Raw genomic sequence first — 14,226 nt, 5'->3', positions numbered from 1 at the left:
CTGCCTTTCTCCTGAGCCTCTTGGGACTCAAGGCTGGTAGACTTCCTCTGTACCTTGGGGCAGAAGCATGTCCCAGCACAGCTTCTGCATACCACCGGCTTCCGATTTTCTTCTGGGCAGGGTGCCCGTGGTTTGTGACGGACGTGGACTTTGCCCTTGTCCCTGGAGGCTGTTGTCAGAGGCCCTGAGACCATCCCCTCTGCTTGTCAGCTGTGCGTAGTTTGGACTGCACACGTGGCAATCTGAGTCCGGGGTGAGGGAGAGCACTCGAGAGATTTTGCTTTCGTACTGGGATGGGTCCAGAGGCCGGGAAGCTGAAGGGAGTTGCTGGCTGCGGCGTGAAGCCTGGGGTGGGTGGGCTCCAAGGGCAGGCCATCCCTACAGGGCAGGGGGAACAGCCCCTTGCAAAGGACACTGGAGATGCTTACAGTGCAGGGAACATTCTCCACACAGGACCCTCCCACTCCAGCCTCGCTGAAGCCGCCTCTGTTTCTTAGACGGAACTTGACAACAAAGCCCCGACCGTTGGTTATATTTAGGCCATGAGGCAGGATCTGGCATGTGCTGCAAGGACAAGCAGAATAGACAGGAGCTAAAATAACGCCACTGCCCCCACCCCACCCCCCACAAGCCCTGCTTGTGGGATGGAGCACGGGGGATGGAGCACTCTTCTTTTATGCATGCAGAGCCACATACAATGCTAAGGCCCCCGTTCTTTATAACAGCCATGTCCCAGTCCCTTCTTAGTTCTGTGCACTAGGCTGGATATAACCAAAGGAAGAGTCTCTTGCCGGCTGTGGGGAGTCTCCTTTAGCCAGGAGTGAAGGGAAAGCTCACTGCAATACCCCCCCCCAATGCGCCCTTAGCTGTGGGGCAACCAGTTGTCCTGGGGCCCTTGCTGCATCGGCACTGCTCCACCACCCCTCCTCCTCGCCTGCAGTCACGGCTGTGCCCCACACCAGCCAGACATTAGCCCCAGAGTCACCCGGGAGGCAGTGTTCTAGGAGAGTTGGTGGTTATACCCGGCTTTTGACTGCCCAAAGGAGTCTCAAAGTGGCTTCCAGTCGCCTTCCTCTCCCCAACCTGAGAGAGCCCTGATATTACTGATCTGTGGGAACTGTCCTGAGGGAACTGTGACTAACTCAAGGTCACCCAGCTGGCTGCATGTGGGGGAGTGGGGAAGCAAACCCCTGGCTCGCCAGATTAGAAGCTGCCGCTCTGAACCACGACAACCATGTTGGTTGTAAGGACTATTCTGCCTGCCACTCAGTGGCCATGAGGTCTCCGCCCTGACTGTACATGGCCCCAGAACCCCCGAAACCATCCCAGTGTGTCCAAGTCCACAGCATCCTGGGCCACTCCTGCTCCAGAACTACCACACCACAGGCCAGGACCCCCCCCCCCCAGCAGTCAAGGAAGCATCAGTGCTGGGATGCTGTTTTGTAAGCTGAGCTGAAGGCCTCATGAAAAGAAATCCTAAAATGATGGGGAAACCCCGCCACATACACACACCCTAAGCATAGATCTAGGGACATTACAGCTCCAGGCTGTCTTCATTAGGAACAGCCCCTTAGAAATAAGGTGGAGAGGGCCAAGGTTCAGGGTGGCCCAAGTCTTTGCTAGGGCTGCATGAACAGGAGCTCCTTGCTTGGTCTTCTTGTGTTGAACGATCCCTTGCTCCAGCAGCAGTTCCAGGATGATGGGAGCGGGGAGAGGCATGCTGAAATACTTGGAGGTCCAGCCATTCTCAGCTGGGGAGGGGGGGGCAGCTCTCCCCTTGTTATCCAACTGCATTTCACGGGCTGGGCTGCACCACCCAAACACATTGATCTAGAACTCGGTGCTGTGGGGGCAGGGCCAGGCCCCCTAGGCAGATGCTACCTCCCAGCTCCTAAGCATGGACTGGCAGCCTCAGCTGTTGGATTGCTGCTGCACCTACTCCCACCAGAAGCCAGGCTAGGCAATATCATTTTATTTGGTTCACACCTGAAGGTTACCTGGGCTTTTGCATCAAGCAGAAGAGACACAGGCACAGAACTGCAAGCACGGCCAGGTGAGCTTCTCGGAGCCTGCCTTCTCTGGCCAGAGCTCCAAGAGTGACCACCTTCCTCCCCTTGGCTGCACAAGCAGCGCAGAGACGTTCCTCGTGGTTCCAGGAACAGGAGTGGTGTCTGAACTGATCGGCTTGTGGGGAAGGGGAACGAGACGAACTAGGAGACGCTTTGGTTGTCCTTAGGTGTGTTTTAGTATTGCCATCCTGGTGGAGTAAGATGTGGGAGATGTGAGAGAGCTCTTTGTACTCTCCCCAGCTACGATTGCATGGATTGAAAACATTGACATTAGCACGTGGGGGGATTGCCCAATCTCTCTGCGTAACTGTTGTGCCTACTCGGCTAGGTATTTTATATTGTTATATTGCTTCTTGCATGTAACTCTGCCATATTTTAAACACCTCCCTCCTTCTACAGGGAGAGCAGTGGACGCAGCCCTGAGCTCCTCGAGTAAGTGACGAATAAGTTATCTGGAAGGGCCTCTCTCAGTGCCCGAGCATCTGCTTAGTATGAAGGTGGTCCCAGGCTTAATTCCTCTAGCATCTCCAATTAAAAGGAATGGCATCTGGAAAGGTGAGAAGGCCTCTGCCTGGAATCAGTACAAGGCAGCTTCATGTATTTAATGAAGGGGGTGGGAAGGGGCCAGGTACACAGCTCTTCTTCCCAACCAAATTCTGCACGATCGCATCACCGCCAGGGTTTCTCAAAGCCTGAAGAATGTTTCTCAGTGGTAAAAAGGTTGAGGGTGGCTGCTCCAAAGCAACGCCCAATCAAACGACACCCACATCCTCTGCTGTGCCACAGCAGGGGACTCCCTCTTCTCCTTCCTGCAATTGATTTCTCCAGCAGCAGCCGCTCAAGTAACAGAATACTGTGACTGCACCCAAGATCTACTGCTAAGGTGAGTCAGAACCCTGGTCCAGCAGACTCCCAGCCATGAATGGCCTTTCCCTTCTGCTGCATGAAGTTCTGTGTAATCTGCAAGCCTGCAAACTCCTGAAACCGATGCATCAGTGGGTCAGGACCTATAGGGTTCCCTCTCTCTCACCCCACCACATATGCTGCTGGGTAACAGTGCAGAGGCCACGCGGCAGAAACAGCATTTGAAATGGCAATTTGTTTATTGCTCCCACTATAAAATACAATGAAGTGTTCAGAGTCTCTTCCGCTTGTTAGGCTAGGTTGAAAACAACCTCTGTCAGACATGCTGGTTCCCAGGGCAGGAAGTCAGAGCTGGAGGCTGGCAAGCCCTGCCAAGGGTCGCCCCCTCTGTCATGCAAACACAGCTAGATGGGATGCTCCCAAGGGGATGTACAGGCGGCAGCACCCCGCCCCCACAGGCCATCTCCCACTCTGAAATGCTCTTTTTGCCATGCTGGAGCTGTCCTACCCTCACCGGAAGACTACTTGGGCTGCCCCTTACGCCTTCACTGGTGCCTGCATTTAGGGGAGGGGTGGGACACTTGGATGGGGAACCAACTGATACGAGATGTGATGGGGGGGGGTTGGTTTGCCACCTGGTGGGCAGGGGCACCAAGAAGCAGTTTGAGCCTTGTTGGATCGCTCACAGCAGCCAGTCTCTTCAATCCCCGGCCTTCCAAAAACCACTAAACATACCAAAGGGTTGGGAAGCCCAGAAGAAAGAAGGGCCCGAGAGGCCCAGGCAGACAGCTGCTGCCTGCAAAGCACCAACTGCTCATCTCTTGCCCGAGACCTGCTCACCCCACACTGTTCAGACTAGACAGGGGGGTGCACCTGGCCAGCCACCTCCCCCTGCCCCCCAACACTGCCTCCCTTCCCTCCTAAGGGAGACCCCCACATCATGCTAGACACAGACCGAAAGCAGAAGAGCCTCTCTTTTCCTTCCTTCCTTCCTTCCGAAACCTTTAATTGTGCTGATAAAAACCCTAACAAGAATGGTTGATCACAGTGTGAAAAACAGCCCTTTCGCTAGGGCTGCCCCACCGAAGCAGGGAGAATAAGGGGAGCTGGAGGAGCCCAGCTCCCCGCACAGTGATTGAAGCCAGTGATTGGATTGGCGCGCCTTGGGAGGCGGTGAGCCTCTGATCTTCCCTGGCAGGAAGTCCTGCTGGGCCCTGCTGAGCTTCACGTGCCAGGCTTGAGTCCAGTTTGGCACCAACACGCAGGACAAAACAAAAAGAGGGCCATGCTGGTGCCCAGAGGGATGGTCATGGCAGGGGTGGGTGGTCCCACCTGGCATCATCCCAGATGGGGATAAATCACAGCCCCTTCCCCCACTATGAGCTGGGTTTCCACTGGTCAACGCCAATGGGCAGCAAGAGGTCAAAGCCAGCGGGTGGGGAGAAATCTGCTTGGGGACGATGGCTGCTGGCACTCCCCGCGTCTACCACCCTTTGGAGCTGCAGAGCGGCTGACCAAGCACCCTGTGGCTCAGCACCACGGATCTGGCCATTTGCTGGGGAACCACAGGCCGGAATGGGCTGCTTCCATAGCCAGTCATCTTTCTCCGATGCGGAGGCAAAGCCGTGCTCCTTCAAAGCAAGGAGTCTCGCGAGGTCTGAGCAAGTCCTTGGCCGTGTTCCCTGAGATCGACACCATGGCATGGCGGTAGGGCAAGTGCGTGGGGGCACCCCCAAACGTATGGGGCAGGAGCCTCCGGGCCTCTCAATTCCAAGGGGGTGGGGGCTCTCAGCCCACAGTCCAGGGGTCGAAGGAACTGAACACTGATCCCCACTCAGCAATCCAAGCCTACTGGGGGGAGGGGGGTCCTCTGGAATGGCTGCAGAAGGTGGAGGCTGCCCTGCGAATGGCAACAACTCTGGTGAAGAAGAGGAGAAAGAACAAGGGTTAGAATTGCCACAGACGACCAAGCTTTGGTGAGATGTTCTCCAGGGCAGGAGGGGCGAGAGACGGGAGAGGCGTGTGTCTGTGCAAAGCCCAGCCTCACCACCTGCAGCCCTGAGCCATCTGGATCACACACACGGCTAAACAGGGAGCCAGGAACGGTAGCTTGATCTGGCAGCCCAATAAACACTCTGTGGCCCTGAAGGCAGAATGAACTCAAGACGCCCTCTGCTGTTCTAGACCAGAACTGCGACTGTGCCAGAAAGTCAGGTGACTACAGGGAAAGTCTACTTTGCACCAGAGCCTGAGCTTGCACAGCCCTGCCAACCAAACAACACTGTCCTGCCAACTGTGCGACAACATCTGATGCGGCCACGCCTCTCCTGGCTCAGGGACAGTCCTGCAACTTCCACTTGGAGGGTGGGAGGGGACGTCTTGCCTGGTGTGTCCTGTTTCAAGGAGTCAACTGCATGATTCACCTAACAAGACTCCACGAGGCTCCAGAGTATCACTGCATGAGCTGCACGCTAAATGGCCGACTGAATCCTGCCGTGGGGAGGGGTGTGTGCCTTTGTTCCCCGTCCCTCGTGTTTGTGGCCAGCTTTGGAAGGAAGATGCTCACATCAGCCCTGACCTGGATAGCCCAGGCTAGCCTGATCCCATCAGATCTTGGAAGCTAAGCAGGGTTGGACCTGATTAGTATTTGGATGGGAGACCTCTAAGGAATGTCCAGGAGAGGGACACGGAGGGAAGCAATAGCAAACCACGTCAAACTATGTCTGAACATCTCTTGCCTGGGAAACCCAAACACCCCATGAGGGGGTCACTGTGACTTGATGGCCAGAAGGAAAAAGGGGTGGGGAAGGCTTGGGACACACAGTCTCGGGTCCTTTCCTCGGGCCACCAGTGTGGAAACCATCCTGGATCAGGGCTGGTAGTCCTGCAATGCTCTGGAAGGACAGCTCTGCTTGGGTTTGTTCGGAAATAAGGCAAACTCCCAGAATCGGCCAATGGGTGCCTTCTGTAGTCTGCCCTGCCCCACCCTGCCTCCAATCCCAGTGGTAAGAAGTCCTGTGCTACTCACGGGGGTCATGGCTTGCAGCCCTGAGTCTCATCTGTATTGTGCGATGTGGCGCTGGAAGTAGGCTGCATACGGATAGCACCTTGGGGAGGAAACACAGTCCGTGAGATGTGCCAGCAGGACCTCACTCTGGCCCATTTCAAAAAAGGGCTGCTCTCCAGCTCCCAAAGTAAGGACCCCTCCAACCAGCTCTCAGACAGGACCACAAGAGCTGTAGACAGCTGATGGACTCCTTTGTGGCTCTGACCGGGTGCCAGCATCACTCTGCAACAAAGCTCCCTTCCTCTCTGCTCCCGCTGCCCCAGCTACTCACCTTCATCCTCGGCACGGATCTGGGCCTCGAGGTCTTCTGGGTTCACGTGCTTGTAAGCGTCCTCGTCTTCGGGCGGACGGCACTTCCCGCAACAGAAGCAACAACAGCAGCAACAACAGCAGCAGGTGAGGAGGCTGCAGCATATGGTCAGCGACTGGGGCAAGCAAGAGGTGCAAGCAGGTGAGCAGTCAGGCACAGAGTTCAACTCCCTCCCCTGCAGCTCAAGGAGAAGCTCAAGGCACTCCCCCACCTCACTCCGCAGGGACACCCCTGGGGCTGGGCTGCCATGGCATGCGGCAAGGGCTCTCGGCCCTGCTCCCTGGTGCAGAGACCCAGCCTCCGCCTGTCCCATAGCCTACCTTGAACCACCACTTGGACATGAGGAAGTAGTATTTGACACTATCCTCCCCGAACTGCTCGGCCACGTACAGCCCCATCGAGCCGTACTCGTCGTATATTCGCCGCTTGTTCTCATCGCTGAGGGTCGTGTTGGCATTGTTGATCTCCTTGAACTTCTCTGCAGCTTCAGGATTATCGGGGTTCTTGTCCGGGTGGTACTTCAAAGCCAGTTTCCTGGAAGAAGGGGTTGTGGACAAGCACTACAGGAGACGAAAGGCTCCTGGCCCTACATTTGGTCTGTCTGTCCCTGACGTGGAATGATCAGAAGGGCAGTGATGATTTCCATAGCGGACCCTGCTAACAGTGAATCTCAGGACCTAACTCTGCCTAGCAGGACTCTGTGTGGGCAAAGTCGACTACTGTTACAGAGACAGCTGCCCACAGGCATAGGAATTTTGGGACATGAGTGGCCTGAATCTTCATGAATGCAGCATGAAATAACCGCCCTGTGAAATCCTTATCCACTGTTGTTCCTCTATATTTATGAAACAGCCTAGGGGGTGGGACGTGTCCGGCTATCCAAGTTAGAATAGGGCCAATCAGGGGGCAGCCAGCTTTGTCCTGATTGGCCCTGCCCATGCAGCTCCCGCCCTCTGTCCCTGGACTCTAGCCTCTTTGCTCTCAGATGCCTCAGTGCCTGGAGCCAGCAGCAGGTAAGGAGGGAGGGCCCTGGGGAAAGGGTCATGCTGGAGGGCTCTTGGCCTGCTAGGCTGGACCTGCTGCTGATGGCCTCCCGGCCTACTAGGCTGGGCTTGCTGACTTCCATGCTAAGGAGCTCTGCCCCAGGTCCCCTAACGAGCTGCAAAGCCCCCGCCCGCCCCACTTTATCCTGCTGCTGAACTTCGGCTAAAAGCTACCTTAAGCTGCTTGGCCAGGGACCAGGGGAGGGGGCCCTTTCAAGGCCCGTCCTTAGGAACGGGCTTTGAAGCTAGTAAGACATAAGTCCAGTGGCACCTTAAGGACTAACGATATTTATTCCACTGTCTGTTTTTCTGGGCCGGAGCTCACTTCAGCAGATGCACGCGACGGAAGTGAGCTCTGACTCGCCAAAGTACAAGCTGGAGTAAATGCTGCTGGTCGTTATTGTGCCACGGAACTCCTGCTTTAGTTGGCTGCTACAGACCCAGCCTGGCTATCCATCTGGGATTATCAGCATCGTGAAACACTCCACAACGCGCCCTGAGCCTGAGGGGAGGGTGGTATATAAATGTAATAAAATACATAAACAAAACCCGTGCCGGGAAGAAGTCAGTGTGTGCACGCGGCTGCAGTTCAATGACACTTGCCATACCTGGCCTTTAACACTCTAAGAGCACTGAATCCTGACTGTTTGGGCTGCCCTGTTTCAGCCACTGCAAAAGAGGGCTGGTCAAATGGAAGTATCCAAAATAGAAACATTCAACCGGTTGGCTATCAAAAAAGCAATCTTGTTTTTGTCCATAGAGCAGTTGAGACCTCCATGAAACACTGTTAATATGAAATATAATAGATGATATTGAGACACTGAGGAAGAAGGAAACATTGAAAACCGGTTACTGAGAAAAAATTCTATTTCAGCCTCTAGCAGAGTGCATCCTTGTGCCATAGAAAAAGCTGCCCCAGAGTGTCTTTATGATATTCTGGGAAACGTCCTTATCTTTCCCTTCTTTGTATCTAAGCAGCAAGCATCCGGTACAGTACACCTCTACCTCATTCAGTGGCAGCCAAAAGATGACCCTGTAAAACGCCACACTCTCATAGCTAGTTCTATTATTGTTAATAGGGTAGGGATATTGCAAGGGAGGGAGCACCCTGAACATGAGTGCTGGCAGAGAGTGCTACCATCCATGGAGGAACAGAGGACATCCTACCTGTACGCCTTCTTGATGTCTTCTGAAGAGGCCCCCTTTTCTAGTCCCAGGATATGATATAAGCTCTCTCCAGCTCGTGACATCTTCCGCTGCAGGCGAGCGGGGTCCGCCATCTTGCTCTAAATCAAACAGCAGCACAAAGAATTGAGCCATGGAGATGTCCGTGCAGAAAAAGAGAGAGAAGCGTCAGAACCCCAGCTCATAGAGCGATAGACTTGGAAGGGGCCATGCAGGACATCTAGCCCACCCCCCTGCCAATGCAGGATCAGCCCAAAGCATCCAAGAAAGCTCTATCCAACTGCTGCTTAAAAACTGCCATGCTGCTCTTGGGATCTGATGTGCAGTATCGGAGAAGCCAGGCAAGAAGTCCCAGCCTGAGACCATCGGCTACAAGATCCAGAGGGAAGCTGCTTCTTCCTGCTCCTCTCTACTCCTCAATGGAAGCAGCAGCACCTGCAGAGCCTGAGGACTCTGCTTTGTCCAGCCCCACGCACTTGGCTCTGAATTGTGACCCTATACAAAAGTCACTCTGCTGGGATGCTGAGAAGGTATGCCGACATACTGTGGGGATATGATCTGCATTCCAGTTGTGTTTGGCCAAGGCCCACCCAGGATAGGGAAATGGATTCCAGAGCTGAGATGGACCATCATACGACTGCAAGCTGGCCCAACCCCTCCTAATTCCAAAACTGGGGGAGACCACTTCTCGATCTAAGTGAGCAGGCTGTCCCAATCACTGGCTCCGCTCAGCCGGCGCCAAAGCTGCTAAAAGCCTGACAATCGCTCTTTCCAGCTGAGCTCTGTGATGTCCCAAAAAAGCAAACCTGGTGAAGACATGTGGGCATCAGACATGTGGGCAAACATTAGCCCAAGAGTCCCAACACCACAGAGGTGGGAAAGAAAGAGAAGGAGCAGCCAGCGTCACTGTGCAACACACAGAGCAACTTGGCAGGCACAGGGCAACCCCCACTCAATGGCTGGGTGGGCAACCTCCCCCTCTTACAGCATCATACAAGGCTGCTGAACTCAACTCCACTGAAGCCTCACTGGAGTGCCTTGGCTAGCTCCCTACCAAACCCTCAGCTCCCATCAGTTCAGTGGGTGACTCTGGATCATGGGCTGATAGAGAACCGGCTCAGACTTAATCTCCCCGGTTGCAAAACTGCAGAGCCTCAGGGCACCTTCTGCAATGCTGCTGCCTCTCTGCATCCTCAGCACACATGCCCAGGGCTTTCCTACCCCAAGCCCATTTTCTTCTAAGGCACCTCCAGGGTTCTTCAATTTTCCATCGGGGCTTGAATGAGGGAGGCAATAAGGTTAAGCCAGCCTGAGGCGGCTTTGGGAGACTGAATGTCTTAACCAGATTAGGCTGCGAAGGCCTGAGCCATTCAGCTCTGAAGCTTGCCAAATAAGCACTAAGCTAGTGGAAATGAGGCCAAGGGGTCTCTGTAGACAGGCATGGGGAAGTTTTTGCCATTTGAGACTGCATTAATGTCACAACCCCCACGGCTTCACTGGGGGATCTGTCCTGACCATTAGCGTACAGCAGCAGGAACACCCCCTTGTCTGTGGCTGGAGACAACATGGTCCCCCTCTCTGGCTGAGACTCTAAACTTAAGCTGAAAGGCCTCAGGGGCTGCACGTATGGCCACCTGTGATTAGACCAGCATGAAGAAGGTGAAAGCTGTCCCACAGGAAAAGTGACCTCTTTGCCCCTGCTTTAGCCAGCAGGGCACAGTTAAGATTGTCAGACTAGGTCCAGATTCAAAGCTTCACTTTCCCACAAACTCTCAGTGAGGGGAGGCTAAAGCCAGTGAGACCTAAGCTGCCTTGCAGGGTTGTTGCTTTCAGGACGAGGGAATGATATCCCCACCGGGGAAAAGCAGGATATATAAATACATAAACTTCTTGGGATGTTTCTGCTACATGCACACATCGACTCTCTATTTGCAGAGCTTGTGATCAGGACTGCCTCACCCCAGTGGGATTCACCCATCAGTTCCACTTGGAAATTGGCAGCATAAAAATGGTGGGCTGGACTTCAGAATATATTTATACAAGCAACAGCAGAACAGACCCCAGACTGTACAACACAAAGGCCTCAAGAACACAGCACCAATTCTAGTGTGTGTGTGCATGGGGGGGGGAGTAGTTTGATTCAATTTTCTTTAAGCACTTCAGGTTTTGAGGTGCCCCAGAAACCACGTCTAGGAGACCAATCTGGTGTTCAAATCCCAGCTATTTTCCCAATGCATTTTTATCCCACCCGAGAGTGGTTTCACATGGCTTCCCAGTCCTCGTTTTCTCCTTTACGGCAGGCAGGTTAGTACACAACTAGCCTTAGATCCCTCAGTAAGCTTATCTAGTTGCATGATATGTACTCTGCCTGTCTCACTGAAACTGAAGGCAGATGTGTAAATCTGTGTAAATCAAACAGGGGTGGGTCACGTTTGGCCTGCAGAAACATGACCCAACCAGAGCTCTTCAGCAGAGCTGAAACAAAGCATAACCATCCAAACACATTAAAGAATGCAGAAATTAGAATCATAGAGTTGGAAGTGACCTCCAAGGTCATCTAGCCCAACCCCCTGCACTTATGCAGGTGCTCAGAACTACCCACGTTGATCCCAATTTCATGGCTAGATAAGCCCCACCACCAGCAAAAACCTCCAGAATCCAGCCTGGCCTGGAGAGAATTCACCAACCATCCCACAGTGGCGATCAGCAATTCCCTGGGTGTGCAAAGGACAAACACCGGTATCTCCTTTCCTGCCCACAATCTGCTTAATTCATAGAATCGGCCTTTCGCAGCGGGGGCATACTTACAGCGACAGACAGCACAGTTCCCAGTTCCTATCAGCGCATCTCCCTGAACCACTTCCTTACAGTCCAGTTCTACCACCTGAGCAAACCTGTGGGCAGGGTGACGCTTTGAGCCGAGGCGGCCAGGTGAGGGCCCTCCGCCGCGCTACCTGCCGCCTCTCCCCGCAGAGGGAGCCCGGCCAAGGGGCCCAGGAGGAAGCAGCCCCAGCACGAAGGACCCAGCACGAAGCCTCAGGCCTTTCCAGCGCTGCCCCCCTCCCCTGGCACCATGACAACGGAAGCACCCCCCCGCCGACCCCCACCCCCCGCCAGACGGGGACTGCCTGCCTGCCACAATGGCGCCTGGCAAGGCGGAGTGACGCAACACCAGGGCCACGACGTCACCCGGACGACGTCAAGCACGACGTGCCCCCCACCCCAAGCAAGGCCACAGCGGAGCCACCCCCGGCCCCTTCCCGGCCCTCACCGGCCTGCGGTCTTCACCTGCCCCTCGCTCGCCACTCTCCCGGACGCGGCTCCGACCCGACCCGGCCCAGCTAGCCCCACTGCGCATGCTCGGAAGTGTTTTCTTTTTCGCTCTAGCCCGTAACCATAAAGCGCGGGCGCATGCGCACGGGCACACAGCAAACCCCTACAAGGGCCGGCAGAAGCTAGTCGCGCCGTAGAGGTGGAAAAAAAGAGAAGAGGCAAACACTTCCGGTGCGGAATTGAAGGGAATTTCCATGCTACATTCCAGTTCCATAGAGGAATCTTAACTTAAAGCCGCATAACTCTGCGTTTATAAATAATCCAGAGGTCGGTGTTTGATTTTTCCACACAGATTGCAAATGTTCTCCCTGTGGCTTAAACTGTTCGGCCTTGAGGGTTTTCCAGTCTCTAGGACTGAATAAAACACATCCCCCTTTCCCACTTGTTTTCAGTGTCCTTTGGAAGGGGGCAAGGAAACATTTTACTCATTTTACCCCAGGCGGGGCTTTTTGGCCGCAAGCTTCAATAGGGGGCTGCCTCTAACCTCAGTGTTCACCTCTTTTGCCGAGAATGCCAGAGGCCTGGGTTGTAGAGATCTTGGAATCACATTTCCCTTCATTTCTGGCTTCCACTTGCACACGGAAGCAAGCCAGCTGGTTAATCCAGCTCTATACATTCCTAAGTATTTTGTTCAACCTCATAACTTTATTCTCAGAGCAAAATACCACTCAGTAACATGTATGCTACTACCCCACTGAGCAGCGATTTCCTCAAGTTTACGAATTACAAATTAAGAGGAAGACAACCTTAGACTGGAGGAACTTCCTCCAGCCGCAAGGGACCATTCATACAAGCAACAAGCAAACAAACATGAGATGGCAACACTGGATGTTCACTGAGAATTTCCCAAATACCCCATGGCAGGGAGGAAAGCAACTGGGCATCCTTGGGGGAGGGGCTGCACACTGTGGTAGAGCACTTGCACTGTTTTGGATGCTGAAGGTCCCAAATTAAATCAGTTAGGAGAAACTCTGCTCTATGACTATTTAATCCAACCTCTGTTCTAGATGAACATGCCCACAAGCTCTTATTTGCAATGTGTATTTAAACGGCTTCCTAACACAGATCCCCTTCAAAAAAAAAGAAAAGCTTCCTGTAACAAGCAGAAGTTATTCGTTTCAGGGAAACAAATTGGTAAACATTCCACTCAGGTTCAGAAATGTCCTGATTTCCTAAAAGCAGATCTGACTTTTTAAAAAGTGTTTGTTCCACTTCTATTAGCCCCAGAGAACATTGCTGGCTTACAAAGAGATCCCCAAATAAGAGTCACCCTCAGACTCTCCCTTGACCCAGCACAGCTCTTCTGAGGCATTACTGAAATGCAAGAGAAGCCTTGTAAATCACAATTCCTTTCCAGCCCCCTGAAACAGGTGCTTGGGTACTAACAAAAAGAGGGACACACAGACTGAAAGGGGGGGGAGGTAACACTAACCCCCTACACAGGATTGAGCTTTCATAAAATGCCCCATTTCTTCTATCTTTTGGAGGGGAGAGTTAGAGACCATCAAGGACCCCCCCCCAACCCCCTCCCTCTCCACCCTATTCTTTGTACTCTTTTCACTGATTGCAGCACATAATATTAAAAAAAGGATAAAAAGGTTTCAGTTCTGAAGGGCAGCCTCATCCCATTGGACTATGACTAAGTCTTAGCTGTGACTCCCATCAAGGGACTGAATGGCCAGTCCAACACCAACATTAGGGAAATGCACCAAAGCATCCTGCCTTTTAGGGAAGCCTTCCCTTGCTTCATCTTAAGTAATTCTCCAGTCCTTCCCAGAGAGGGCAGCTAACACACTGCATATCAAACTTCCTAAGAGTTATATGTGCTTTCTGACTGTGAACACTCCACTTAGCAAGCCAGGATATGGAGAAAGTAAACCAGGAGCTTCCAGAATTATTTTTAGCATGTAGATCCCTCTTTTGTAACACAAATGGAAACTAAAGCAACTTGTTTGGACATTTTTAAAAATTAGAATTTTGTTGTTAGTTGCGAAGTCATGTCTGACCCATCGCAACCCAATGGACAATGATCCTCCAGGCCTTCCTGTCCTCTACCATTCCCCGGAGTCCATTTAAGTTCACACCGACTGCTTCAGTGACTCCATCCAGCCACCTCATTCTCTGTCGTCCCCTTCTTCTTTTGCCCTCAATCGCTCCCAGCATTAGAATTAGAATACAAATTACAATACAAATATGTAAATTAGAGCTGCAATGAGCCAAAGATGCTCCTCTTCCCTGTACAGTACCACTGGGGTGCAAGCGTGGTTTGATCTTTAGCAGAGGTCCTCTCTCCAGAACAAGACAGATCTACCACTAGCACCGTAGAAACTGCAGCAGACCCTGGCCACAAAAGCA

The 14,226-nt window shown here is 53.2% G+C and overlaps 1 protein-coding gene across 3 annotated transcripts; it reads right to left on the bottom strand.

Annotated features, from left to right (window-relative positions):
* Positions 1 to 3,153: 3,153 nt before the first annotated feature.
* Positions 3,154 to 11,957, bottom strand: DNAJC5G (DnaJ heat shock protein family (Hsp40) member C5 gamma). 3 transcript variants are annotated; one of them, XM_077330112.1, is made up of 7 exons: positions 11,810 to 11,883; positions 11,347 to 11,432; positions 8,521 to 8,639; positions 6,631 to 6,844; positions 6,272 to 6,425; positions 5,962 to 6,040; positions 3,154 to 4,851 (listed from the first exon to the last, which is right to left on the bottom strand). In XM_077330112.1, the coding sequence occupies exons 3-6, from the start codon at positions 8,631 to 8,633 to the stop codon at positions 5,967 to 5,969; spliced, it is 555 nt and encodes a 184-aa protein (XP_077186227.1). In that variant the 5' UTR covers positions 8,634 to 8,639; positions 11,347 to 11,432; positions 11,810 to 11,883; the 3' UTR covers positions 3,154 to 4,851; positions 5,962 to 5,966. The 3 variants fall into 3 exon arrangements, with proteins under 3 accessions (XP_077186227.1, XP_077186236.1, XP_077186217.1); XM_077330121.1 differs by lacking the exon at positions 11,347 to 11,432 and having other exon boundaries at positions 11,827 to 11,957; XM_077330102.1 differs by lacking the exon at positions 11,347 to 11,432 and having other exon boundaries at positions 11,810 to 11,948.
* Positions 11,958 to 14,226: the final 2,269 nt, after the last annotated feature.

The sequence above is a fragment of the Paroedura picta genome, chromosome 1 (assembly GCF_049243985.1).
Source record: "Paroedura picta isolate Pp20150507F chromosome 1, Ppicta_v3.0, whole genome shotgun sequence".
Taxonomy (NCBI): domain Eukaryota; kingdom Metazoa; phylum Chordata; class Lepidosauria; order Squamata; family Gekkonidae; genus Paroedura; species Paroedura picta.
Note: the sequence above shows the minus strand (reverse complement) of the source record. Positions and strands in the feature narration are given on the sequence as shown.

Coding starts and splice junctions, on each gene's coding strand:
- DNAJC5G (XM_077330102.1), bottom strand. CDS start 11,896: ATGCGCAGTGGGGCTAGCTGGGCCGGGTCGGGTCGGAGCCGCGTCCGG. Junction 6,426..6,630: donor TGTCCAAGTGGTGGTTCAAG/GTAGGCTATGGG, acceptor TGCTTGCCCCAG/TCGCTGACCATATGCTGCAG. Junction 6,041..6,271: donor GATCCGTGCCGAGGATGAAG/GTGAGTAGCTGG, acceptor TTCCTCCCCAAG/GTGCTATCCGTATGCAGCCT.